The following is a 26967-nucleotide window of genomic DNA, read 5'->3' on the forward strand; positions in this document are numbered from 1 at the left end:
GAAATTAAAAACAACAAATCCTTCTAATCCGAAAAGGATAACCCTTAAGCCATGTCCGAACAGTAATTTTGTGTCTGCGACTACCAACTGCCTTCCAGTATTTTTTTAATTTCAAAACATGAAAAAAATATCTTTGGAACCAGAATTAGTTTGTCTTTCAAAAAATAGTTTAGATTTACCGAGTTTATATCATAGGTTTTGTTTACTAGTACAGGATTTGAAAGTCATTTTCAAAACAAAACAACAAAACGATCACCTTCGAACCAATATCAGGAAATTTGTAGTCAGGAAACTACTAAAAAATTATAATTTGATGACCAACTGAAATATTTTGACAAAATGTTTTACAAAAAAAAAAAAGACATTTTTAACAATCATATAATGGCTACTGTTTCATTTTTAATTTACTTACTGGTAAAGTCACAGTTTTTACAGTAAAGCTTGTAATAAAATAATTGAAGGGTTATGTTCAAATATACATCTCAAAAGTAATTACATACTTAATACGGACATAATATCTATTCACAAATAAAAGTTTTTCGTGGTGCAATATAAAATTGTTTAAATCATATAAACAAATAACCAAATTTGAATTTATACCACTAGGGTGCAGCACCACCAGTATTATGCAATAAATGTCAACTACAAAAATATAAATAATTTTAATGCAAATAGTGTTAAATAGGTTGGTACTTATGTTTAAATTTATTCGAAAAATATTACAAATTTTGCAACACAGAAGCTCAAGTTTAAACTCAGACCTTCTTAACTATAAATATTTAACTTTTCTACAATATTTTCCTTTTTAAATATTTTTAAACTGGATAAAACTCACTTGAAATATTTGTGCAAAATTATTACTATTTATGAATAATATGAATTATGCAAAGTCTGTATACTAATGTTGGAAGAAGATATCAATACAATAGAAACCTGTTAATAATTATTTTATCCTATTAAAGTATGCACGGATTAAAAGAGCATAAAATAAATTATATTAAAGTTCATTACTACAGTAGGCTTAACTATAATTTATATGGCCTATTACATAACTTTATAAAAAGTTATACAGTTCTAAACGAGTTTTTTTTTAAGGAATACTCATAACCATCTAATTGTAAACTAACTTATCCCATTACAACTAATAAAGGAAATGAAAACAGAGAGAAGGCTTGGATTGTATTTATAAACAATTACCATCACATTTCCAAATACATATAAACAATATAATGTCTACAGGTTTTATTACCATAAATGTAACCTTTATTGCACTTCAAACCTCTACTAAACATTCAAAAACATGTACAGAAAGAGAAACAATGTATACTTTAATACATAAAAAAAAAAAGTTATGAAAAGCCATCAACACCAATGAATTTTAGACTATTATAAAATCCCTTAATTTCATTTGATCCATCATAGGTCTTTAAATAATCAATGTATAGAACAACTAATCATTAAAATGATAAAAAAAGTATTCATAAAAACGAAGTTTTAAAATCTGATTCAGATAAACGTCTACCAGTAAATGTTCCTTTACTTTACATTTTGTCTCCTCAACAATGGGAAAAAAGCAGTAATCTTATTACTTCTTGATTGCCTACCTCACTTTAACAAACGAAAGAAATGAAAGAATGGTAGAGTAACAATATTTGTAGCAACTTCTCAGATCTAGCCAAAAGTTCTGTCTCGTACATAAGTCATATCAGTATAATTAACATACATTCACAAGTGTTTTTACATGACAATATCTAAAATACATAAAACAGCAATTAATACCACAAAAAATAAAGAGGAACTAATTAGTATTTTAGTCAAATATTCTAAGTATGTAGATTCGATTTGATAAATCACCAAATGCTTTCCATTACTTATAACAATTATATATATATATTTTTTTATATAATATGTTGTTTGTGACTTTGGTTTTCATTTGTCTAATGCTTCTAGGCACAAACTTAAGACAACATCTTACTTAGTGAAGAAGAGGCATCCATTTCAAAACTTCGAATATCTTTTGTAAGCTGAAATTTAGGAATGGGTACTGTGTACTTTACGAGACAACATACAACACTACTTAGGCTTAACTCAAGTTTCTAGGGGTATACTTTCATGTGCCAATGATACAAGTATTCATTACAACAGAAACTAACGTGATAACTAAAATTATTTTTCTGTTCCCATGAAACATGCACAGCTGCCCTTGTCAATACAGAAATGTATCAGTTACAATAAGGAAATAATGAAATTATCATTTAACTTTCATGTTTCTCGACAATTACAAAATATTTCATTTGAAACTGTAGGCAAAACAAGTAAAAAAATATCAGTACTAAACAGATTGGACTGGTAAAGCAACACACCTACACTACTGTAAGGTTACTTGTATAAAAAGTAATTTGTTCTGAAAATTACACTGAAAACCAACTATATATTATATCTTGGCCTGTCAAAGTAATGCAGACCTAACCCTAGTTAGCAATTTCAACTGATTAGCTTAGCCTGAAATAGGTTTTAACTTGATTTTGAGTACTGAACTTGTTTATATTTCAAAAGTTATTCATAACCATATTTGATGGATTTGGCAGTGAAACAATTAGTGTTACAAAGTCAGACCAGCCTTGAGATCTTAAAACACAAATTATTAATTCTTGCTGCATGAATTACTTGTATATTATTTAAGGTTAAAGAACACTATTTTCCACAAGGTCATGATATTCTTTAGTTGAGTATTTACAAGATTCTGTTCATATGTGATAGTTTCACATACATAGAAGAGTGAATTATACCACATTAATAAACTGTTTCTGTTTGTTCAAGGGCAGAATCAGAAGAAAGTTCTGCTCATCTTGAAGAGAAGCATCCAAAAAATGGGAAGATTCAGACTGGAATGGCTTCTCCTGGAACTTTATCTTGAATGTAACAGATATTGCTCCAATTATTATTTTTCCTCCAAAAATAAGAGAATCTGAAGAACAAGGTGTGATCTGAACTTGGAATTAACAACTCTCAACAGTGGTAAATGAACATGTATGTTCATAACATTGTTTTCATCTGTGTGTGTATTAATGTGTGCAAAATGTTTGGGTTCTTTTCTCCATTATTTATAAAAGTATAACATATATATTCTTGTTTAATAAAGTTTAAAACAAACACTATGAGAGCACTACACATAATACAAAACCTTCCTAAATATCAAAGTCATCACAATCCCTTGTTGTAAAAAGCATATTCTGGTGGTTCAGGTAACTTTTGAACAATTTCCTGGATCTCTGGCTCTAGACTGGTGATAGACATTGAGCTGGTGAATAAAAAATATAAAAAAATAAATTAGAAGCTGATTATTTCACAATAATATCAATAAGATTTCTGTCTCCTAACCAGATTACATAAAAAAAGAAACATTAAAAATTAATTAACTTATTTTCTTACTATAATCAGTCTTTAATTAAAAGAAATGAAATTATAGTCTTGTAACAGTGGTTCTCAATTTCTTGTATACCATAAGCCACACTGTTGACCCACTGGCCAATGTGACTAGGCTGTAAGCCGTTACTGTGATCTGGGAGCATTGAACTTAGGCATGTAATGCAACAACCCTTGGTGTAAAATGGCATAGGTGTTTTGTAATTTTTAATTTCCTTATGATTTATATATCTTTACTGGGAAACTTAGGTTTTATTTTTCACTCTTCCATTACTACATCTTTGTTTGTTTTTCTACCAATTTCTGCTAAATTAATTATTTTTTTCTACAAAACTTAAAGTTCCTATCTTCTAGTGTCACTGGTGCATGACATAACCTTTAACACTAGGAAAGTTCACAGTCTTGTTACAGAAGACAGAATAGATTGGAAATTTAAATCTGTTGAACAATCTTTATTTTCTCTGTTGATTTAACATACATCTTTAGATATTGTTGTTGGTGTTACACATTATTCATGCAAATCATGGAATAATAATAATAATGTTTAAAGTTTCCAATAAACAGTACATTTATGTTGTTTTATGATGAAAAACACCTGTCTACCATAAATTTATAATAAAAATAATATTTATTTCCTTTTCTTCTCATGATAACAAACTGTAAATGATCCATAAGCCAATTTCAATTGGCGAGTTGCAATATTTTTAATACAACATAGTTGGTGCTTTAAATGAAGTTTATGGCTGTGAATACGTAGTAGGATTACTTGGTCATTACTATTTTGTAAAATAGTTTATGCAAGACTGAAATATGTGACTTTGTTTTTTTACTGACTTTGATGCAAAACATTATAAAAAATAAATACGCTTATTGATACAACTGATCAATACTCCTTACAGAAATATCAGAAGACTTTACAAGTATCCACAGTATTGAAAAAAAATGTAATAACTTACATTTTATATATCAAACTGAATTAAAAGAACTTACATTTTAAACTGAAGAACATAATAATATATCAACTATACTCCATCTGCTATATAGTGCAGACAAGGCCTTTTATCCAATATTAATGCTCAACAGGCCAGCTGGGATATGACAGACGTAGTACAGGTTGAGATGTTATTTATATCTTTTTAGTGTAAAGTGGATTAAGTTACTGAGCTGTGACTTTTATCAGTCTTATGGAAGTCACTGAATATCAAAATTAGGCTTATGGTTTTTATTAAAATCAAATTATATATTTACTTTATTCATCATTGAGTTCATGATGAATCTTTATAGCAACAAACAAACAAACATGCAAAATGATTAGTAGTAATAATTAATAATGTAGTTTTTCCTATAAAATCTTTTAAATGAACAAACGTTATGCTTACATTAAGTATGAAAAAGACACCTCCTTACCCAACCTTCCTCAAAAAGGAAGGTTAGGAACAATGCTATTCATCTGCATTTTAAACCTAATTATTTGTAGTTTTACAAAAATATAAAGGAATGAATCAAGTATGGACAAAAATAAAGAATTATCATACTTTGCAACAATCAACAATAGAACAGAATTGTTTTAAATGGATAAAAATTTTAATCAGAAGATGATTACTAATAATTTTGTTTTTAAGCTTTGACTTCTGCAGTTATTTGACAAAAAACAATAACACTGCTTTAAGATAAAACTGTAAGGTGTACTTACCTTTTCTGTGGAAAGAGAGCACAGCAGAGAGGTGTTGCAAATACAAGGCTGATAAAAAAAAAGAGAACAAAAACAGAGACAGATAATTAAAAGTGTACTTGAAAACTCCTATTTGGTAACAGTGGAATAAATAATTTAATAAAAGGGAAACAGTATTTGTTGGAATTCCATTTAATATTACACAGCAAAATAACACTTTCTAAAGTAGAAGTTTTCAAAAGTATCAAACTTTTGCAAAGATTCACACACTTTAGATATACCAAAGTGCAGAGAAGAAAACAATGTACATTTAATGAGTGGGCAGACGTATGACAAAAGATTTAATAAAAACCCACACTTACAAAATCCCACAAAGGCCAACTTGAAGAGGTGCATTAATCCATGGCAATCTCTGAAAAGAAACAAAATAATAATTACAACCACTTCCAATTCAAGATAATAATAATAATATTAATAATAATTTGCCTTATGTATGAGCAAAATCTAATGACATTTAAACTTCCATCATGTTTGTTTTGTAGGGTACAGGGTGAGAGGAATTATTCAATGATTTATTGGGTTTTCAAAAATAATGTTTGTTAACATGTTGTTTAAAACTTAAATTTAGTAGTTCTACAAAACATAATTAAAACTTTTTATATCCTACTGAAAGAACTATACAGTGAAACCTCATTAACCTGAATACTCTTGTAATAAACTAATTTGTCAAAATTATCCAGACATCTATGCAGTTGAACTGGTCACTTTAAATGCAGTGGATGCTATTAACAGTATGCCATCAATCAAAAAGTGTATAGGAGGCCATGCAATTGGTAAAGAGAAAGCAACTGCTTGTAAAATAATCTTACTGGTTTATTATTTTTGTGTGTCATCAATAACTGAATAAACTGCATATTCAAAGTGACATTTCAACTCCTTCATACAAAACCTTGTTTCATTCACACTGATGGTTTATAAAACACATATTATTGGTCAAATACACAACAGAAAACTTTTTAAAGAAGGACATAGACAAAGTCTGCTTTACAACTGAACTTTTTTCTTTTGAAGATTCTCGACAGCTTTGAGTAAGTACTATGTTATGCTACTTTCTTCTCGTAAGTCACCATTTTTTTGAACTATGTGATGATGTCTTTAAGGTTAGATTGTGCTTTACTGAGACTGACTGGTTCAATTGATGGATCAATTTTAATGTTTGACTCACTGTTACCACACTTTTGAAGAGACACAATTAAAATGCCTTCATTTCACAACTTTTGACTAGTTGGTTCTACTGTACCACTGTTTAGCTGACACAGCATTATCACACTGTTTAAAAATATGATAGAAATGATGTCTTCATTTGACATCTCTTGATTGGTTGGATCTGCCATGTCAATGCCAAGTAAACCATTCATTTAACACAGAGTCACTGTTACTCAAAATTAAGGAATACATTCAAGAAGTAATTTCATTAATAATTTACCAAACCTCCACAGCTTCCCTCTGTTTTGGCTGCAGCAAAATCTTGACATGCATGAAGCACTTTTTGATAACATTCCATTATACCACTGTACTATTACAATTCAAAATTTACCATTTACAAATCCTCTTGGTGGTAGTAGGACAGGAATGATCTGATTATGTCAGTATCCATTATGACATAACACAAGTCACTCTCATGACCTCTCAGTATTTGCTACTGTTTTTATATGTACAATCCTACTGTAAATATGTCTTCCAAAAAAATTCTTTTTGACCCCTAGTTGGCTGGTGGAGTCACATACTGGTTACCAAATCACAAAACCATACAAAGTTCATGTTTATTACAGGAAACAGCTGTTATGAGTTGAAATATGAATATACAGATTACTGATTAGATTTCTCATTATAAAAATGTGTTAATATGAAAAATCATCTAGGCTGTGAATAATTCAGACTGTCTATGTCTCAGCTAATAGGATCCATTGTATTTCAGGAAATGATGATATGCCCTTGTTCTACTCCTTTATCTCCATCACAGTTTAAAATATACTTCCTGATTAAACTATTTTAATAATGACATGTATCAAAGATTTGGTAAAATAAGAAGTGTTCTAAAATAAAAGCTTTTGCTACATTATGATAACCAAGTTAATCTACATAACAAGAATGATTTTCTCACTTTTTTTTTTTTATTCTGCAGCAAAATTAAACGTTATATAAACACCCTGAGAACTATATAATGCAGCAATTCCCTAACGTTTACCATTCACACTTTCTTAAACCTTCCATTATGGGTTGGGTATAATCAACCCAGCTCGTAACCATGAAGGTATCCATGAGAGTAATTATACTGTGATTTTTAGTAATGTATGCATATATCATAAAATTCCTTCTGTCAGAATATTGACTATCCAACATGTAGAGTAATTTACATTTCAAGATTAAAAACACTTTTATGCATCAGAAAATTTCCAAATTTTATATGTAAAATCTTTACAATATTCCAATGTTTTTAAGAAAAATACTCTATACATTATTTTTTATTTTCACTATTGAATCAGAATCTCTGTACATGTTCAATAGATTTTACAAATCTAGTAACCACCATAAAAATTAGGAAGTGCATATAAATTATGTATTTTTTTTCTAAAATGACTAGAAACTATAACTCAAAAATATAAATGTTTAGTCTAAATAGATGAAATGTTATTACATTATATACAATTATATATTTATTATTTTTATTATACTGAATTTCCAGCCAGGCTAACATTACAGAAGTTACAATGATGTGGAGCACATGCACTCATGTTACCACTGTATCAAAGAATATAAAATTGACCTTTACAGAGTGACCTGTTTTGGCTGTGTTTTAATGGACTTAGTAATATGTAAGTTACAGTGACATTACATTTATAATATGTATATACATTATTACCATTTACACATAAATTTGTAAACTTATTTTTCTGGAAACAGAATAGTAAATAAAGAAGCAAATCAAACAATTATATCTTCTAGTTATGACATTTGTACTCGGTTCCTGCTTGCTTTAGGTGTGTTAAGTCTTAAGGAATTTCATGTGGAGGAAGTGAAACAAAATCAATTTTTTTAGGTTTTTATATATGAATAACAAACAATAATAAATTACTATATTAATACTGTAGAATTCTATTATCATTTATCATGTTTAGTAACTAAACTGTATTTAGGTCTGAAAAATATTAAATTTTGAACAAGCTACAGACAGAACTTATCACAAAAAGGTTTATCTCAAAAGAAAGAGTCACCATCATAATATGTCAAAATTGCTGAGAAAACCACTTAAAAGAAATTCTTAGCTTTTGATTCATTATTCATATGTCACATATAGTAGTAAATGTGAAAAAGGGACTCTTTCAAAAAATGGAAAGATATGAGCACAGACAGTGTTTGATTTTGTATCTGAGTGTTAACTCAACAAACAAAAACTATAGGATGTTCTTATTTTGTATGTCGCATGGTATGTTGAATACAGCACTGGTTCAAATTAGATGTTTGTAATGTCAAACTACAAAATCTATAGTTTTGTGTGAATTAGAAACTCAAATTACCAATATTAAGGTGTGTTTCTTTAATATTTACTTTTAAATTAAGAAATTAAGTTCTGTATAACATGAACAGCTGAATTGTAATCTACAGTTTGATACCAAACATAAGGACAAATTCATAAAATAGTAGTTCAATTAAACTAAGAATGCAAGTGAACAAACAAGATGATATGGTCTTTGACCTGTATGGAAGAGGTTAATAAATATGGTAGTCCTGAGTGCCCATCATCCCCTTGAATGAATGAAAGAAGAGTTAAGTGACCAGATATAACACACAAGCAAACATTAAAATGTTAGATGTTTTGTATTAATTACTCATTATGTTCATTAATAAAAAATATATATTACAACATTTAAAATTGCATTATTTAACCACTTATTCTGATCACTCATACCCCTCCTCACCCAAGAGATCATTTACCTCTGAGTGGGAGGCACTGCACACTTTAAGAAACACTAATACAATATATAATGTGATTAAACTTTACCTGAAGAGTTCCTCTTTTTTCAAGGTAATCCATGATAAAAGGTGGAATTGCTAAGTGAAAAAAGGAAAGACAATAAAATCAACAAACTCACTAAAACTAATGAAGGTATTTCAGAATACAGATTTTTATGTATTTGTTCTACAATACAATGATTTGCTAATAATGCTAAAAAAAAGGAAAGAGACGACAAAATCAACAAACTCACTAAAACCAATGAAGGTATTTCAGAATACAGATTTTTATGTGCGTATTTGCTCTACAATACAATGATTTGCTAATAATGCTAAAAGAAATGATTCAGTACAATAGTATCATAGTGCAACTTACAATTTACTAAAGAACTTCCTAGCACCATCTATTAACTAAGATATTAATCTGTTACATTTGTTTACCAATTTTCACTGCAGATCTAGATTCTTTATGCTTACAAATCACTAGGGTGGAACACCTGCTTATAACTGAGTTTGAATGAAAATAAATACACAGGTTTAGCACTCAATCAGATTAAATGTGTAGGTTTTTTTCCCCCCATAAAACAAAAAATGACCTTAGAAATGTTGAAAATGTCTTTTGTCACTTGAATTTTTTTCACACCCTCAATATTAATATTTTAAACTATTCTTAAACTATTTCTAAAAGTTATAGTCAACCTTTCAATCAAACTTCCACTTACTCATCCCTGGAGCTGCCATTAGAATACGGGATAAAACGACTTGAGATATGGCCCACTTTGCTGCTACCTTGGAGTCTCCCAGTTTGTTGCCATTTTTGTCAAAAATAGGAATGCCATGACGAAGCTCTCTGTTCAGATAAAATATTTTTATCTTCCAGCCAACATTTCAGACTAAAAATAATACAGTGATATTGCAAAAGACAGAAGTACTATTGACTGACAGTACTAATATAAATGTTTCTTTTAACTGGTCTATCATTTATTGATCTGTTCACTGGTCATAAAACCAGCTGATTGAATTTTGCTGGTATCACCTAAACAATCTTTCAATTATTGGATAAAATATCTGACACCTTGAATCTTTCATCATGAAAATATGAAAGAGAATTAGAAGATAAAAAAACATTTATAAGTTGTTATAGTTTCTGTTTATTGTGTTATGCAGTCTCTTATAAATTGTGGAAAACATGTTTTAAAATAAATAACCATGAATGTTTATAAATTTACTCACTTGAGTGCCTTTACATTAACAATGTAGCCATAATTTAGACAGATGCTTTGTCTTCTCCAATAGCCGCAGATAACAGAAGAATTTCATTTAACAGTTTACGTGCATTATGAAGTAACCAATTTTCTACAAACAAAAATATTGTAGGATGTGACAGCTCTCATCAGAGGCAACGTCATAGCTCATAGTTTCCTTGGAATATTCTTGAATTTTCTACATCACTTTGGCATGTATCTTCATCCGATAATCCAATATTTTTTACTCATAAAAATTAATGCTTGGAATTTAACAGATGCAATGCACTATCCTTTCGTTCCTATAATTAATTGAAGCTGTTCATTACTGTACAACTGCACCTTTCACATCAAAGCTTGAAAAAGCTGTGAACAACAGTGTAACATTAAAGAATAATAAGGACCTTTTAGGCCATCTAGACTGTTCTATACACTAAATTAAACACTAAAAAAATAAAGTTTGACTCTTATTGTTCAATTACATAAAGTTTTTCTCTAAACTCTTAAATTGAAAAGATGATGCACCAACACTACAAAGTCCCTTAATAATTGTAAGATGTCTTCCTTTTGTTACTTACGACAAAACAAGTCCAGAGATCTTAACCTATCCTTGCATGAGAGCTTCTCCATTTCAGATATTATCCTAATAGTTCTCCTCTGAACCTTTCCCAACAATTCCAGGTAAGAAGCATGCAACAGCACATTTCTTGGATGAAGTAATTCTTGATGATGAGAAACTTACTTGAAGTAAAAACGTATCTCAGAACAGCTGAGAATAAAGAAGAGAAAAACATTTCGATCTTCCTAGGTCAGCTTCAGGTTAACCTTTGTTTTCCGCTTTGTTAGTAAAAGTGTTAATACCAGCTGTTTTGAGATACACATTTCTTGAATGGTTTAAGTGACTGGGGAATGAGATAACCAAGATATTTTTCTTCCACAAAATTAAAGTTAATTGATCAAAATTATATTCTTAATCAAGAAACTGTAGTGAAAGAAAAGGGAAAGTAAATCATTCAAAAGATTTTACTGACACTGAAGAAAACCTATTCCTATGATAATGCTGAACAAACTAAACACACTGTTCTCTTTCACAATTATTACTTACATATTTCAGTCAAGTGGTCAACTTGCTTGACCTAAAACTGGGCAGAATTTATTTAATCAAATATAAGTAGTCATTTCTTAAAGACTGTTCATAAAGAGATTATGAAATAACAATGAAAACCCAAAAATAGCTTCTCGGTTAATAGAAACCAATTTATCAGTAATGAGAAACTCTTGATTTTTTTCAGTGATGTCGAGAAAACCCACTTGTAGAGAAATATATATGCAAAAACGGCTCATTTGGGTTGAGAAATATTTTACATAGAAGAGCGAACAACGTTTTGACCGTCAGGTTCACAAAGAAAGAAAGAGGTAACTGACCGGAAGCTGACCACATGTTTGAAAGGGGCTGTGTAACTGAGTGTCGGAATGTAGAGGGCGGTGTTAGATGTTTGAATATATAATTTTATGTTATTTATTTTATTATTTTTAATATAGGTATAAAGGTGTTCCTTTGTATTGGTTTATTTTGGGTTTAAATTGTATAAGTAAAGCTTCTTTAATTTTGCATTTGTTTATGTTTGTTTCTTTATTTAGTATTTGAGTGTTTTCTATGGTTATGTTGTGTTTATTTGAGTTGTAGTGTTCAAACACGTTTGAAAATGACTTTTTATGTTCTTTGAATCTGGTTTCCATTTTTCTACTTGTTTCTCCAATATAGAAATCATGGCAGTTATCACATTGTATTTTATAAATAATGTTGGTGTGGTGTTTGTCAGTGTAGTTTTTACACAGTATAGACCTTAGTTTTGTGCCTGGTTTTTGAATAAATTTGGTATTAACTGGAATGTCATATTTTGTTACTAGTTTTTGCCAAATGTTGGTTATTTGTCTGCTGATATCGGGAATATGTGGTATGCAGCAGTATACGGTTTCGCGATTTTTTGATTCGTGAGATATATTTACTTTTGTTGGTTGATTTTGCTTTCTGTCTAGGTGTGTGCGTATAATGTTTTCTACAGTTTGTGGAGGAAACTTATTGATGTTGATGAAGTATTGTTTTATTTTGTCTAATTCATCATTAATTTTATCTGATGAGCATAATTTTATGGCTGTGTTTATTTGGTTTCTTAGTATGTTGAGTTTTTGTTTTGTTTCATGTGCTGAGTCCCAAGGAACGTATAGTCCAGTATGGGTGATTTTTCAGTGGATTTCTGTTTTGAATTGTGTGTCGGTTCTTGTAATTTTAAGGTTAAGAAATGATATTTGATTGCTTTCTTCCTGTTCACATGTGAAGTTAATGTTGGGATGTGTAGAGTTAATGTGATTGAAAAAATTAAGTATGTGTTCTGTAGATCTGAATCCTGCAACCGTGTCATCTACATATCTGTATCAGTATAGTGGTGGATATAATGCTGTGTTAATTGCTTGTGTCATAAAAATATTGGCTAGAACTGGTGATACTGGGTTGCCCATGCTTAGGCCATTTGTTTGTATAAAGTTGTGGTTGTTGAACATGAAGTTTGTCTCTATCGTGGTGAATTCTATGAGGGTTGCTAATTGGTTGCTGGAAATGTCTATAGTTGGGTTATGGTCTCGGATATAGAGTTCTAAGGCTATCTTGCAGGCTTCATTGGTTGGAACTTCTGTAAAGAGGGATACAACATCGAAACTGGCCATTAAGGCTTTATGATTAAGTTGATTTAGATTAGACTTGAAATTAAAAGAGTCTTTGATGAATGAGCTGGTTGATGTTACATATTTGTAGAATGCCCATGCTATGTATTTACCAAGATTGTAATTAAACGATTCACATGTGGACATTATTGGTCGTAATGGACAATCTGGTTTATGAGGTTTGGGGATGCCGTATATTTGTGGTGTGGCGTGAGTCGGTTTTACGTAGATAGGAATAAAGTGTTTGTGAAATTGTGTTGGCTTTTTTCATTTTTAGTAGTAATTTGTTTAGTTGCGTCTCGTGTGTCTTTGTTGGATTTGTGCGTATTGGTTTAAATTTGTTCGTGTCTGATAGGATGGTTCTTCATTTTTTTGAATGTATTCATTCGTGTTCATTATGACTATAGCGTTACCTTTATCTGCTTTTAGAATTTTTATGTTTATGTCTTGTTTTAGGTTTTTAATGGAATTAATGCCTCTTTTTGTAAGATTGTTTTTCAGCTTTCTGTTTTGTGAAATTATGTTGATGGTTTTGTGAGAAAATTCTTTGAAAAAATTGTTTAAGATGTTGTTTTTAGGCATTTCTGGAAAATATAAATTTTTAATTTTACCTGGGAAGTTTGGCTGTTGGATGTCAATGAAATTATCTAAGTTGTCTTCTTTCTGTTGGTTGTTTTTGGTTGTTTTCTTGTTTTTGTTTTCTGTAGAAAGTATCACAAGTCTCCTGGCTAGATCTTCTAAACATGTTTTGATTTCTATGGTTGGAATGTACCTAGGTGCTATTGCGAAGCTGAGTCCTTTGTTAAGTAGATGTATCTCGTCTGTGTTTAATTGTCGGTCGGATCTGTTAATTATGAGGTTAGTCAACGGTTTGTCGTGCTGGTGTCTTTTCTGTTGTTTGCATCTTAGTTTTTCTAGTTTTTTGTTGTGGCAGATCTTTTTGTCTCTGTCGTTCTTAGTATTGATTTGATTTATGTTTTGTTGTATAAGTCTGTAAATCTCTGGTTTAATGCAGCATGCCAGTTGATGGTCTAGGTTCATTTTTTGTTTTTGTAAGTCATGCAGTTCTTTGTATTTTGTGTTCAACATGGCTTTAAGTAGTTTTTTCTGTAAATTTTGGATAATGTTTGTGTATTATTAAAATTTTTGAAAGTTTTACCTTTACAAAATTAGGGGTTAGTTGTTCCTTTCTACATTGTTGAATGAAATAGATGACATTTCTTCTAATGATAATTCTTTGGTTTAAATTTCTTAATTTCTTAACGATCGTGTGAGCGTGTACTGTTAATAGTGGTGTATGGTATGCTAGTTCAGACATAATGGTAACAGGTAAGTACAAATACACCGAGAAAAACAAAAAGACTTACACTTCTCGCACAATCACCGTGATGAAATAATAATCAGTGATGTCAAGAAAACCCACTTGTAGAGAAATATGTATGTAGAAACGGCTCGTTTGGGTTGAAGAATATTTTACATAGAAGAGCGCTCTTCTATCTTTGCTCTTCTACTATGTAATAATTTATAATCTGTTCAGTTCAACTGTATTTAAATGTTGCCTAAAACAATTACAAAACTGTGCCTCATTAGATACTCTTGGACCACATACTGAGAGATCATAGAAGGGGGGAACAGAAGACATTTGGTAATAAAAACCAGCAACAAAAAATAAAAAACCATATAAAAGACATAACATGAGTAACTGTATGCTCTGGGTTGAATGAAAAAATTCTAAAAGATAAATCACAGAGCTTATTGCTGCATAGAAACAAAAGTTGGAACACTGTTTTTAATCTTTCTTTGAGAATCACACTAAATACATGTAGCAAATTAATATTTTAAGATAATTTGTAATTAAAATTGTTAAAACTATTATTTTCACTTGATTTACAGGCACCGAAAAAGTGTCATGACAGAGATAATAATTAGGTTTCGATGAATTGTATACACGACTACGAGTGAAACCCATTAAAGTTTGTAGTTTATATTAAGAAATAACAATTAATTTATATGTTGCACATACTTTTATTTAAAACATAATTAACTACCATCACTAGATGCTAAAGTTAAATGCTATAAATGGACAACTTTGGTTATATATTGATATTAATTATTAACATATTATGAAAAGCCATAGAGTAGGCATTTTCCCCAAACTCGTTCACCCATTACTAGGCCAAGAGTGGAACAATGTACAATAAAGGGTTTAGTAACAATAAGTTATTATTAATGTTAGGACTTATCAATTAAAATATTACCTAAAACATCATAACAGAGCTGGTAAGTTAATGGAATTTGAAACAAGATGTATCATTGAGTTCACTGACTGATAACATTAAACAAAGTGATTTTTTTCATGAAGCAATAGTTGGTAAAACTGAAAGCAGTAATGATTAAAACAGCAATTTCGACTAGTTGATTATTTCCATAACATTAAATTACAAAAGTTCAACTGATTTCCCCCTAGGGAGTAAAGAGTGGAGCAGGAGAGAAGCCTTCTTTTTAGTATTTTTAGAGTATTTTGGGAGAATTACAATGTAATCATGTACAAAAGATAGCTTGGTGATTTCTGTAATAAAATATGATAGCAATGTTAACTGAATATTCTTACATACACATAAAAGATTTCTATTATCAAATGTGATTTGAATGTGAACAATTGAGATCTAACAAAAGCAATTACTGGGAATTGGATTCACATTACATAAATGTTAATTTGCTTAGGAGTAGAAATAAAATAAGATAAATCTTTTTTACCTTTGCCTCATCATTGGAATGTTTACACAGTTAGCAGCAGCCACAGCACAGAATGGAACGAATCGGCCAATCAAGGGAGGGGCTTTCTGAATGTAAACAATATGACACATGAAGTAGTCATACTTTAATCAAGGGATCGTAAAGTAGTCATACTTTAATCAATCTAACTCAAGAAGTAGTCATACTTTAATCAATCTGACTCGAGAAGTAGTCATACTTCAATCAACGTGGTACTGTAGTCACTCTTTAGTCAACGTGACATGTCAAGTAGTCATACTTCAGTCAATGTGACACGTGAAGTAGTCATACTTCAGACAATGTGGCACATGAAGTAGTCATACTTTAATCAACGTGGTACTGTAGTCACTCTTTAGTCAACGTGACATGTCAAGTAGTCATACTTCAGACAATGTGGCACATGAAGTAGTCATACTTTAATCAATGGATCGTAAAGTAAGTAAATGAATAACATATATAGTATTTTGTATTGAGATATTAAGGACAAAAAACTACTGTTTAATAATTCAAGTATGAAGTCGAGCCCTGGTACTGGGTAAAAGGTCTTTAGATATGGCAGATATGTTGTGTTTGACAAATATTACAGACTCTGCTTTCACTCACAAGCTTTTGTAACTAACATATTTCTCAGTGTTTTAATGTAGTTATGTGCAAAAAGAATTAAATAGAAAAGTTATCTTATCCTGTAAAAAAATGTATTTTTAATTATAATTTTTAAATACTTGGGACATACTACAGCATACACGTAGCTAAGTAGCCAATTTATATATATATAAATCAGAATTTATATTTTTTAGCCAATGAGTTTATCTGATTTTGGATACAGCAACTCAGTGGTTAAATACACTATCCAACCCTGATTTGGAACTGACATACAAAATGAAAGGCAGCTAATCAGCAGTATCTACCACCAACTCTTATCTAACCAAACAGTGGGATTTGATCATCACGCTTGCAATGGACGTGAGTCCTGAAGTTTGGAGAATAATATTCTAATGATGGCAGTTGGATACGAATGATGACCTTGAAGATCTATGGTCTATCACTCTAACCACTGAGACTGTAATTAAGATATTTAAAAGTTTTAATACAATGCCAGAATAATAACAGTACTAAGCTCTTCGCATTTGTTTCACACAAGTAGCTATTCGAGTTACAAATAAGCAAATTTGACCTCAAAAGTGAGACTTGAGCACTTTAGTTGTCTGTCTGTCTTCTTCACCACTCCTTAAGAACAACTGACTGTTATGCTAATTCTTTAATCAAAGCAAGTAAATTAAACACTTTAGCTGAGTAATTACATTATTGTAATACATTTAGAGCATGTCCTGTAAATAGAAGCATTAGATAAATATAGCTTAAGTCCATTCATTTGTCATCACAAAGTACAGAATACTTTATTACCTATGGCACAATCAAATTCCACAAAGCAGTAATTCTTCAACTTTTAAGTAATTACATAAATCACCCTACTAAACAGTTTCCAATCTTTCACCTATTAATTTTCTTACCAGTAAAATAGTAATGAATTATTACCTTCACAAGGCTGTTCAAACTCAAGGCAGTGGCAAGAGCCCCTGAAGTGGCAAAAACATAAGACAGGCCCAACTGGCTATAATGTTAACAAAAATCACTGTGATTAGAAGCACCCAGAAGACTAGTGTAAAAACAATTAATTCTTTACTGTTAAAGTTCAAAGTGTTTCTTTCCTTCAGGCATGAGTCTAATGGTTAATTTAAATAACAACATTTATATCTGCTCCACAGGCTCCTCTTTCAGCTACTTAAAACAAATAACAAAAGCTGTGGGTAAAGATGTAGGTATATAAATCTACAACATGCTTCTTAAGGCCATCTCAAAATATCAATGTGTTCAACAGCTAAGTACATATTTCTTTAATATAGCTTTTGCTTGTTGAAGATATATGACGAAACTTACGATACAGAGATTGGAGAATCTCCACTACGGTTGGTGTAGTTAACTATTGCATTGAAGGACTGGTTAATCCACTGCCAAAAGACAACTTGAGGTGTTGTTCTGTACAAAAAAGAAGCAAAAATATATTGTTTAAACAAATAATTGTCTTAATCACAAGATTAAATAATGCTATACAGGCTGGCTCCTGAGATAGTTATCATTCAAAAAGTAATAAACTGAACAGAAAAATCACAATAATCAACTGGAATGCTGGATACAAACTTACTTTAAATGCCAAAAGTATGCTGAAAGAGTAGTTACTATATACAAGAACAAAGTACATAGATAAAAAGTTAGCACAAGTGTTTATACATTTAAAATTTAGTAGTGGAGATTTTAAAGTAATGAATTTTAACAAATGGCTTATTTCAGTAATAATTACTAACAGATAATTAAGTACATTTCTTTTAATAAAATAATGTAATAACAGTTGTAGTTTACTTTTACATTTTAAATTATAAAAGTTTGAATAAATTACACACTGTAATTCAAATGTATTCTTAATTCACTATATTACATAAATTTCTCTTATGATTTTGTAGTTTAGAATAGACAACATAATCATCCATTCTTTGTGAAATGTTACATTATATATAACAGTTTTAAACCATGTGACATTAATGAAATGGAAGAAAAAAATGTTACTATAAGTTTGAACTATTCATCAGGCTTACTACATCCTTACATTACTTACCCCTAACCCATGTAAATACCACTGTGTGCGTGTTTTCTTATTGCAAAGACACATTGGGCTATCTGCCGAGTCAACTAAGGGAAATCTAACCCCTTATTTTAGCATTCTAAATCCACAGAATTACTGCTGTACCAGTGGGAAAGAAATACCATTGTCAGCAACAAATTAGGTAAAATGATCCATGAAAATTGACAGAAAATTTTAATGCTGTGTGAACTTTTACAATTAATACATTTTTCTTTTGCATGAATAACTTATTTTAAAAAAATTGGATAAAGTGTAGGCTTGCTTCAAAAATGAAAAGGCAAAAAAAATCTAAATTCCCAATATCTTAAAAACAAAGAACATAACATTATATTAAAAGGATTATTTTTTACTTTCAAAACCAATACTTGTTAATATTAATTGTCTTACTGTTTTTTTTTTAATGTAGAATTATACTGTAAATCTGTTGAACTTTTTAGTTTTGATATGTGTTGATTAAATCAATACTGTATATTCAGAAAATTACATATTTTATATTAAACCTTTTGCAATAGGTCAGGGTTCAGAGGTCATGTCATCATGTTTGTTGACTTGCACTCAAAATTTAACTGAACTACTATTTTATAAATTTATATCAATATGTTTGAAATAAAATTGTAGATTATAATTTAAACTTTAATAATATATATATGTTATTTTCTTAATTTAATAAGTAAATATTGAAAGAACACATTGAAATATAGATTTCAGTGAGTCACATGGTATGTTGAATGCAGCCCTGTTTAAAATTAGGTATTTGTGATGCCAAAATATAAGTCCATAATTTTGTACAAATTAGGAACTCAAGTGAACTAATATTGACAAGCTAGAATATTAAATAAGAACCTCATATCTTTTTTTTTTCCTGATATATGGCTTATGTACTGAATCAAACATGGTGGTCCAACTCTTTCCATTTTTTTGAAATGGTCCTTTGTATACTCTTACAACAGTATATAACATGTGAATAACCAATCAATAGCTTAAAATGTCCCCAGAGTGGTTTTCCCTCCCATTTTAACCTTTGAAAAAGCTTCCACATTCTTTCAATCCAAGTTTTTGAAAAGGTAGGTTGTGTCTTTAGTCTGCTTGAAGTTTCGTATTTTATAAAATCTACAAAACCTTAGTTACCAAGCTTAATAAATTATGTGGAATTCTATGGTATCAGTGTAGTTATTTATGATTTTTTTTGGTTATTCAACTGTTTATATAAAAAACCTTTAAAAAAAAAATTGTTTGATATCTTCCACATGCAAAATTTTAAAAGGCTTAGCAACTTATGTCCAGCAGCAACTTGAGTTCAAAGTTTGTAACAAGAAGAAATAATTGTTTGCTTTAATTCTTGATTTATTGTTCTATATTTTAAGAAAAAATATGTTTAATAATTCATTTCTAAATAGTAATAATCTACATATATATATATGTAATGTATAATAAATGAAATGTGACTGTAAATTACAAAATACTAGTCCACTAAAATACAGCCAAGACATAGAAGATTATAGGTCAGTTTTATATTACTGGGTATGTGATTCAGTGCATGTACACAATGTCAATGCAAGCTAGGCATGACTGGAAGGTCAATATAATAATAAATATATATGTTCATATGTAGCATTATGAGACTTATGCTATTTAGTATAAACAATTGTATTTTCATGTTATAATATGTAGTCATTTTAGCACAGTAAAAAAAGGTTTTAGAGATTATGCAAATAATATTTGATATTTTTGAAACAAATAATAGTTTTTTTAATCATAATATGATATCACTCTGCACTCAGATAGTAACAAAACAAACTCTATTTTCACAAATAAATCTTTCTAAAATATTTCACTTCAAATATTATTTTTGGTATACAAAATACTTGTAATCCTTGCTAAAAGGATATCAAAGTTTGTGAAGATTCACACACTGTATAAAAAGTAACAGTGCAAATACGTAACTTGTGCATATCTGTAGATGAGTTCCGTGTATATCATATGAGCCTGTTGCAAAAGGATCAAAGCAATTTGAATATGTAAATCAGTAAGTCATATCCAGCCAATATGAAGTCAGAGTAAAATGATATGAATCATAAACACATTTGGACATTGTTTGGAATTTCATAAGCTAGTATTATAATTTGGTTTGAATTTTGCTTAAAACTATTTCAGAGGTGTATGTATGAATCATCTCTTATTCAGTAGTGATAGATAGAAGATAGCAAGTCAAACCATCCACCAACAACTCATAGGTTACTATTTTATCAGAAACAGTGAGATTTACCATCATACTCCAATTTGAGACCCAAAGATTGCAAGTCGAGCACCCTAACCATCAGGCTATGCTAGGTCAATTGAAAACTGAATGCTTTTGAAAAAAGTATGTAACAACTCTTTCAAATGCCAAAAATTCATACACTCAGATGTGTTCAGATCAGCTATTTAAAACTTCCAGCAGAGGATATATCTTGTAACCTTTGGAATTGGTAAATAAGGAATATGGATCAATTTAGAGCATCAGGAACATCAGAATGAGAACTGCAACAAGTCATACACAATAAGCAAAGTACAGCAGCTTGTAATATACGAGAATCCACATACACAAATACTAGCAACAAAAGCTGTTCACATGCCCCAGGCAACAGTACACAACATAACCAAGAAGTCTCTCTCTCCTGGGAGAACAACAGAAGTAACTTTTTATCAGGATAATTGCTAAAATTATTCAATAAAAATTACAATTAATATTAATTATTTCAATTAAGAGTAACAGACACATCACAAAAAGTTTTCATGACCATTCTGCCCTAGATCATCAGTTGGGTATCCTGATATGAGTGTTCATGCTATTCCATGAAGACATGTTGATAAAGTTGGTAGATGTAACACCTGTGGATTTATGTTCAATTGTGCTGTTGAAAGAGACACTAGAAAAATGTTATATTCAACATGAGATTATGGAATGCAAACTGAGTAGAGTAGTATACTTTTGACAAGGCAACCTTACCACACAGCATTCTGCAGTGAAAACAATGCTGAATGGATATTGTAAAAATGATTGATCAGAAGTGGCAAAATGGATTGTAATGTTATGGTAAAGCTGCACAATAACTATAATATAACTAACCTTGCAGTGTTCAGTAAGAGATTATCTTCTAAAAATATCAACATCATTTGAAGTCTCAATTTACACACGGTGATTTAGGAACAAGTAAAGAGTAAAACAACTAAATTGAAGACAACGGAATTTCCCATACACAGAAAATTACATTTTTTGAACTTAAAGTTTCAAAGCAACAATACCAGCAGCAAAAGAGAAATAAAAAAGTGTTTTATATTAGAGCTGGGAAATTAGTGGTATCTAATTAATTGTTGACCTCATTAATTAATTCAATTCAATGAATGTACGCATTCATTCACTCATTGCATTAAACCAACTGATATTCCTCAAACGAACCTTTGATAGTTGGAATAATCAATTTAATCATAACTCTCATTAATTAATTAATCAAGTTAATTATCAAGCTCTAAGTAACTATTAGATCACTTAATTCCAGTTATCCATTAGTACTTCTCTCAACACTTCTGAAGTCTACAATTATAAGACCATACAAAAAACAAAACAAAATGATAGAAGACCAAATGGCCTATGTCTATTGAGGTTGCTGGCACATTCAAGTAACCCTCTGATTATCAACTTGTTTTCAGATGTTATAAACAGTTAACTGACATGGTTTTTATACTGCATTGTATTGAATAATTTTGTTTTTGCCTAGTTCAACATTCTGTGTTTAAAAAATCAGGTAAAATCATTCATTCATTGTGTAAATAAAATTCAGAGATCATAAAATAGCCATATAGTAATTAGCAGTAAGGTGTATAAACAGTTTAACAACAAGCATTAAAAGAGTCAACGAGGCCTCGTCTTTAATTCCTGCATTAAAACAAATAAATAAAAAATGTTAAACTGAACTGTTTTGCACCAAGTTAAATATGTTCCTTTACATCTATAGTCCTATCTAATTCAACTTTAACCTGTTGACTGCCAAGTATTTCAGCTGCTACAATACAACTTTAATGCTTCTGCATTTTGTAACTTTTTTTGTGACACCATTTTGGATCGAAAGTGAAACAATTCATAAGTAGCTCAACTGCATGTATGGTACAGACATCTAGCGTTTAAGTTAGGTATTATTGAGAACGAATTAACTCGTCCATGGTACTGTGTTACCGATTGGCTTGGACGAGCTATTTCGTTACGGCACTGAACAGGTAAAAAGAATTCAAATAAATAGTACAAACCATTCTATTAGTTTCAAAATTTCTTTATCAAATTTTTATTTATTTTTAAATTACGAAGCAAGTCTACATTTAGGTTTCTATAGTTTAAATCTCACTGCCGTTAGTTTTGCAGAATGATTGAGATGAGCAGATCATATTACTAACATAATAATGTTTGGACTATTATTATCATCTTTATTATTCATATTATTGTTTTCACAATATTTCGACCAGTGAATCCTCTCGCCATATCAGATATTTTTGTTTGCTAGCCAAGTGGTCAGCACGTCTGTATTTGGGATAATAGGTTCAGTGGTTAAAATGTAGGTAATTCCATAAAAAGCTTTGTAGTTGTGATGTATACAAAACTGTTTGATATAACACCTGAAGAAAGCGGAAGAATCCAGTGGTCGAAACATTGTGAAAATAATAATATGCACAGTGAAGATGTGAATTATATTCAAAACAAAATAATACTATTACCTTTAATACTATACTTCACTGTGTTTCATCTTGCTACTAGAACAATAATAAAACTGCTTCAGAGTTCTAAAGCCAATGAGTTATATGACTGCTTAAACAATGTCTGTAAGTAGTATCCACGACTATGAATTCCAATAATACAATCACTGAGCTTACTTGTAAAATGCTAACATGCACCCAGTAATTGACATGTTCATTGGCACCTGAGCTGACATTCTGCCAATCAGGACCATCTTCTCTCCAGTATCTGGATGGAAGGCAGAGTCATACACATGTTTGGCATGCCAAAGATCATCTTCTGTTAAATTTGGTATATCAACTCCTTTCCTACAAAATAATAAATCATATTCTCACTCAAACACAAAATTAATGAATAAATTTTAATAATTTCCCATACAAGTAACAATGAAATTCTCTAATTAAGAAATTAAAACAGAGTGAGTTTAGTTAAAACACTGCAAGACAAGGACTTGGTCACCACCCATCAGTGCACTCTATTTGTCTGCCTGAATTAAATAGTAAAGAAAAATCGTACAATTTTTAATCCTTTAAAGAAGTTTTTCAAGCATTTTGATGAAATGGATTTTACAGTGACACATAGTGTAAGCTTAGAAATCTTAATATAGTTTTAATAAATTTTTCAATTAACCTACTCTATCATGTGTCTGCCCAAAATAATAATAATAATAATAATTTTAAAAAAATTATACAATGATAAAAAACAAATAATTAGATTCAATACTCCTTAATTCATTAGGACTGTCATTAAAACCTCAAACATTTGATCCATTCAATTAAACAAAATTGTTTTTACCCTGCTATTTTTATTATTAATACTTGTATACATATAATCTTTTAGACACTAAAAACCTTCATTCAAGCTACAAATTGCACTGTAAATAAATTATAAATATAATTAACTGATACAACATACAAGCGAAACACTCTTTAAAAAATGTTAGTAATAAAAAAAGACACAGACTGTTTATTTACTTTGGATTAAATATTACTTCATAGTTTTATGAGAAATAATTTATTCATAAAAAAAAATAATTATATACCGGTATTTGGTCACAATTTCCCTGGCACTCTCTAACCGCGATGAAGTACAGAGTAAATTCAAGGGGTTGGTAACAGTAAAAAAGTGCTTAGCTCGGCCCCAGTAAGTAGACTGATCCCAACGTGGCTCTTCAATGTTAATGTGTCTTGATGTAATACTCATTTTTGCTTCAATATTGCTTGAAAATCCTTGTGAAAAGAACAAAATATTTTTGGTGTACTTGAAACCAACAGAAATGACAAAAATTAGAAACAGCTTTGAATAATAACACAGAGAAGATCTTTCCTTATTTGATTCAACTCTTAACTGAACACATAACTTACACATTCTACATTACTGAAAATTATGAGATTCCAATTTCTGAATATTTAGATACATTCAAAGGAGACATTAGAATATTCAGTCAATTGCAAGGAAACTGTAGAATACTGAATTTTTAAAAAAGCATTTCTTTTAAAACTGCTTAAAGAGTTAAAAATATTGAGTATGCTTTGGTTAAAGTAAAATATTATTAAAGAATTTTCTTAACTTATAAGACCTTAGTTATAACATTTGGACATGATGTATCATATCACTTGAAATTTATTAGTTAGCAGTTTTGCCGATTTTGTGACATCCTCTTAATATCGACACATTAGATGTATATTATCAGATGTTTAAAAACTTATTATATCATTAGATAACATTTTATTATTTTTTACCACACTGATAAATCACTATCGTAATTTATATTTCCTTTGTATCATTTTTACAAGTGCCACATAATTTTAAAAAATTCCAGTAGTTTAAATCAACACCGTTTAGGGCATTCAGTATATATTGAATTTCTCATACAGAACCAGCAAAACTACTGAAAAGAAAATTTCAAGTATTTTATGAAGGCTTTAAGGTAGTGGCTTATGTACACTTATTAAAATCATGTTGTAAGTATAAATGTATTTCAGAACAGCTGGTGTGGGTATTAACACTTTTACTAATAAAGCATAGAACGACGTTTCGACCTGAAGTATATTCTGCTTCCTCCAGCTAAACTGTACTAATGTTGCACAAGTTAACGAGTACATTAAATAATAACATAAATAAAATAAAATGTTTCCAATATTTGTGCTATTTCACGTTCATTTTACTTCATCCCATAATAACCTAAATTAGTTTATGTATATGAATAATGTTATAACATTTAGTCAAATTCATTATTATATAGTGTTGATTTAATAATTGTGTGTGTGTATGTATATATAAATACAATGTTTTCAACAGTTTTGAGTAATATTATAGTAGGTGTGTGTATGGTACAGTTCTACTGGTACAGGCCTAGCCCTGTTCACAAGTTTGCCTTTCACACTGTATCAGATGGGCAAGCTTCTTGGTCTTAAAAGTGTTAATTTTATACATTCATTAACTACTGGATCTTTCATGTGTTAGGTGAGGTAGGCACCTATGGGAGCTGCTTTGCCACTATACATGCAATTGTTGTGGAATACAGACTATAGGTACATGTTCTGTTTAATTATTTATGATTTAAATTATGATCACAAAGTTTAATACTAATATTAATACTTATGCAAGAACTGCTGAAGCAAATCTGTTCTAGAAAATTTTCTACTGTTTCAAATACGGCATTATTTCATCTCGTATGTTCAATATAGTTTTTCCGATAAAAATTATCCTCTTGTAATATTACATTAAGTTACATGGTACAGCACTTACTAATAGTAATAAAGGGCTACATGCCTTTAATTAAATTAGTTAAATGTATGACTAGCCCTACCAATTATAATTTATAGATAGTCTCAAATATTCTTTAAAACATTTTAACTTGCATAAAACATAAAGCAATATATTTGGATATTAACTTTTTAGATTAAAAAAAACGTCTCCACCATTACTTTATACTGCACTACAGACTTTAGTTTGTTGTATTATATTTCATACATCCTTAAGCAAAATATTCAAAGCCATATCATTAAGTAAATATAATTGCTTGTGTTACTTGTGTCTAAAAGCTTTGCAAATGGTTAATATAAATATAATTAAACGTTACCACTGCACAGATGTACGTAATGTCTGAACACGAAGATGGAGATAGAGGTCACATTGCTACGTATGGATATATATGTAATAGGTTAATTTTAAAAAGAAATAATATACTGTTTTATATAATATATTTAATCATACTTTAAATAAAACTAATGCTAAATAAAAATTGTTTAGAATACAACAGATATCTATATGTATCAAATTAACTATACGATTTTATTTGAATATATGCACAAAATAAACATAGAATATATTGTGCTTGAATTAACCTTAAATATTTTATTTTACCTCCTTACGTTTCTACAAATTCGAACGCTTGGAGACAGCTGTAAGTTGCTGTAAGCCTATGTTGCAACTGGTGTTAAGTAACATAGAACAAATCAAGTCACTTATAAAAATTAACATACTGACTTATTCACTCTATGTTTTGAAATAATCCTACCTGTTGTTTCCATTACTGTTTTCCGGCTCGCTCTTTCACTAACCTATCGACAAAAGTTTTAACATCCACGAACTTTCTAGGTCTTCTACGACTTTTAGCTAATAAATTAACTACATAGCTTACCACAAT

General features: G+C 29.9%; 1 protein-coding gene across 2 annotated transcripts; it reads right to left on the reverse strand.

The window, feature by feature from the left end:
- Positions 1–379: 379 nt before the first annotated feature.
- LOC143257475 (sideroflexin-1-like) lies at positions 380–26967 on the reverse strand. Of its 2 annotated transcripts, none has more exons than XM_076516173.1 (11): positions 26839–26967; positions 24358–24544; positions 23453–23623; positions 17791–17889; positions 17389–17464; positions 15835–15920; positions 9835–9962; positions 9162–9211; positions 5461–5510; positions 5120–5167; positions 380–3301 (listed from the first exon to the last, which is right to left on the reverse strand). In XM_076516173.1, exons 1-11 carry the CDS (start codon positions 26849–26851, stop codon positions 3205–3207), a joined length of 1005 nt encoding a protein of 334 aa, XP_076372288.1. In that variant the 5' UTR covers positions 26852–26967; the 3' UTR covers positions 380–3204. The 2 variants fall into 2 exon arrangements, with proteins under 2 accessions (XP_076372288.1, XP_076372289.1); XM_076516174.1 differs by lacking the exon at positions 26839–26967 and adding an exon at positions 26401–26519.

The sequence above is a fragment of the Tachypleus tridentatus genome, chromosome 7 (genome assembly GCF_004210375.1).
Source record: "Tachypleus tridentatus isolate NWPU-2018 chromosome 7, ASM421037v1, whole genome shotgun sequence".
Taxonomy (NCBI): domain Eukaryota; kingdom Metazoa; phylum Arthropoda; class Merostomata; order Xiphosura; family Limulidae; genus Tachypleus; species Tachypleus tridentatus.

What these genes read in the sequence shown, in the direction of transcription:
- LOC143257475 (XM_076516173.1), bottom strand. An exon ending in GTTTGAACAGCCTTGTGAAG is followed by an intron (nt 15,921 to 17,388) that starts GTAATAATTCAT and finishes GTTTACATTCAG; the next exon opens with AAAGCCCCTCCCTTGATTGG. An exon ending in AAAAAAGAGGAACTCTTCAG is followed by an intron (nt 5,511 to 9,161) that starts GTAAAGTTTAAT and finishes GTTTCTTTTCAG; the next exon opens with AGATTGCCATGGATTAATGC.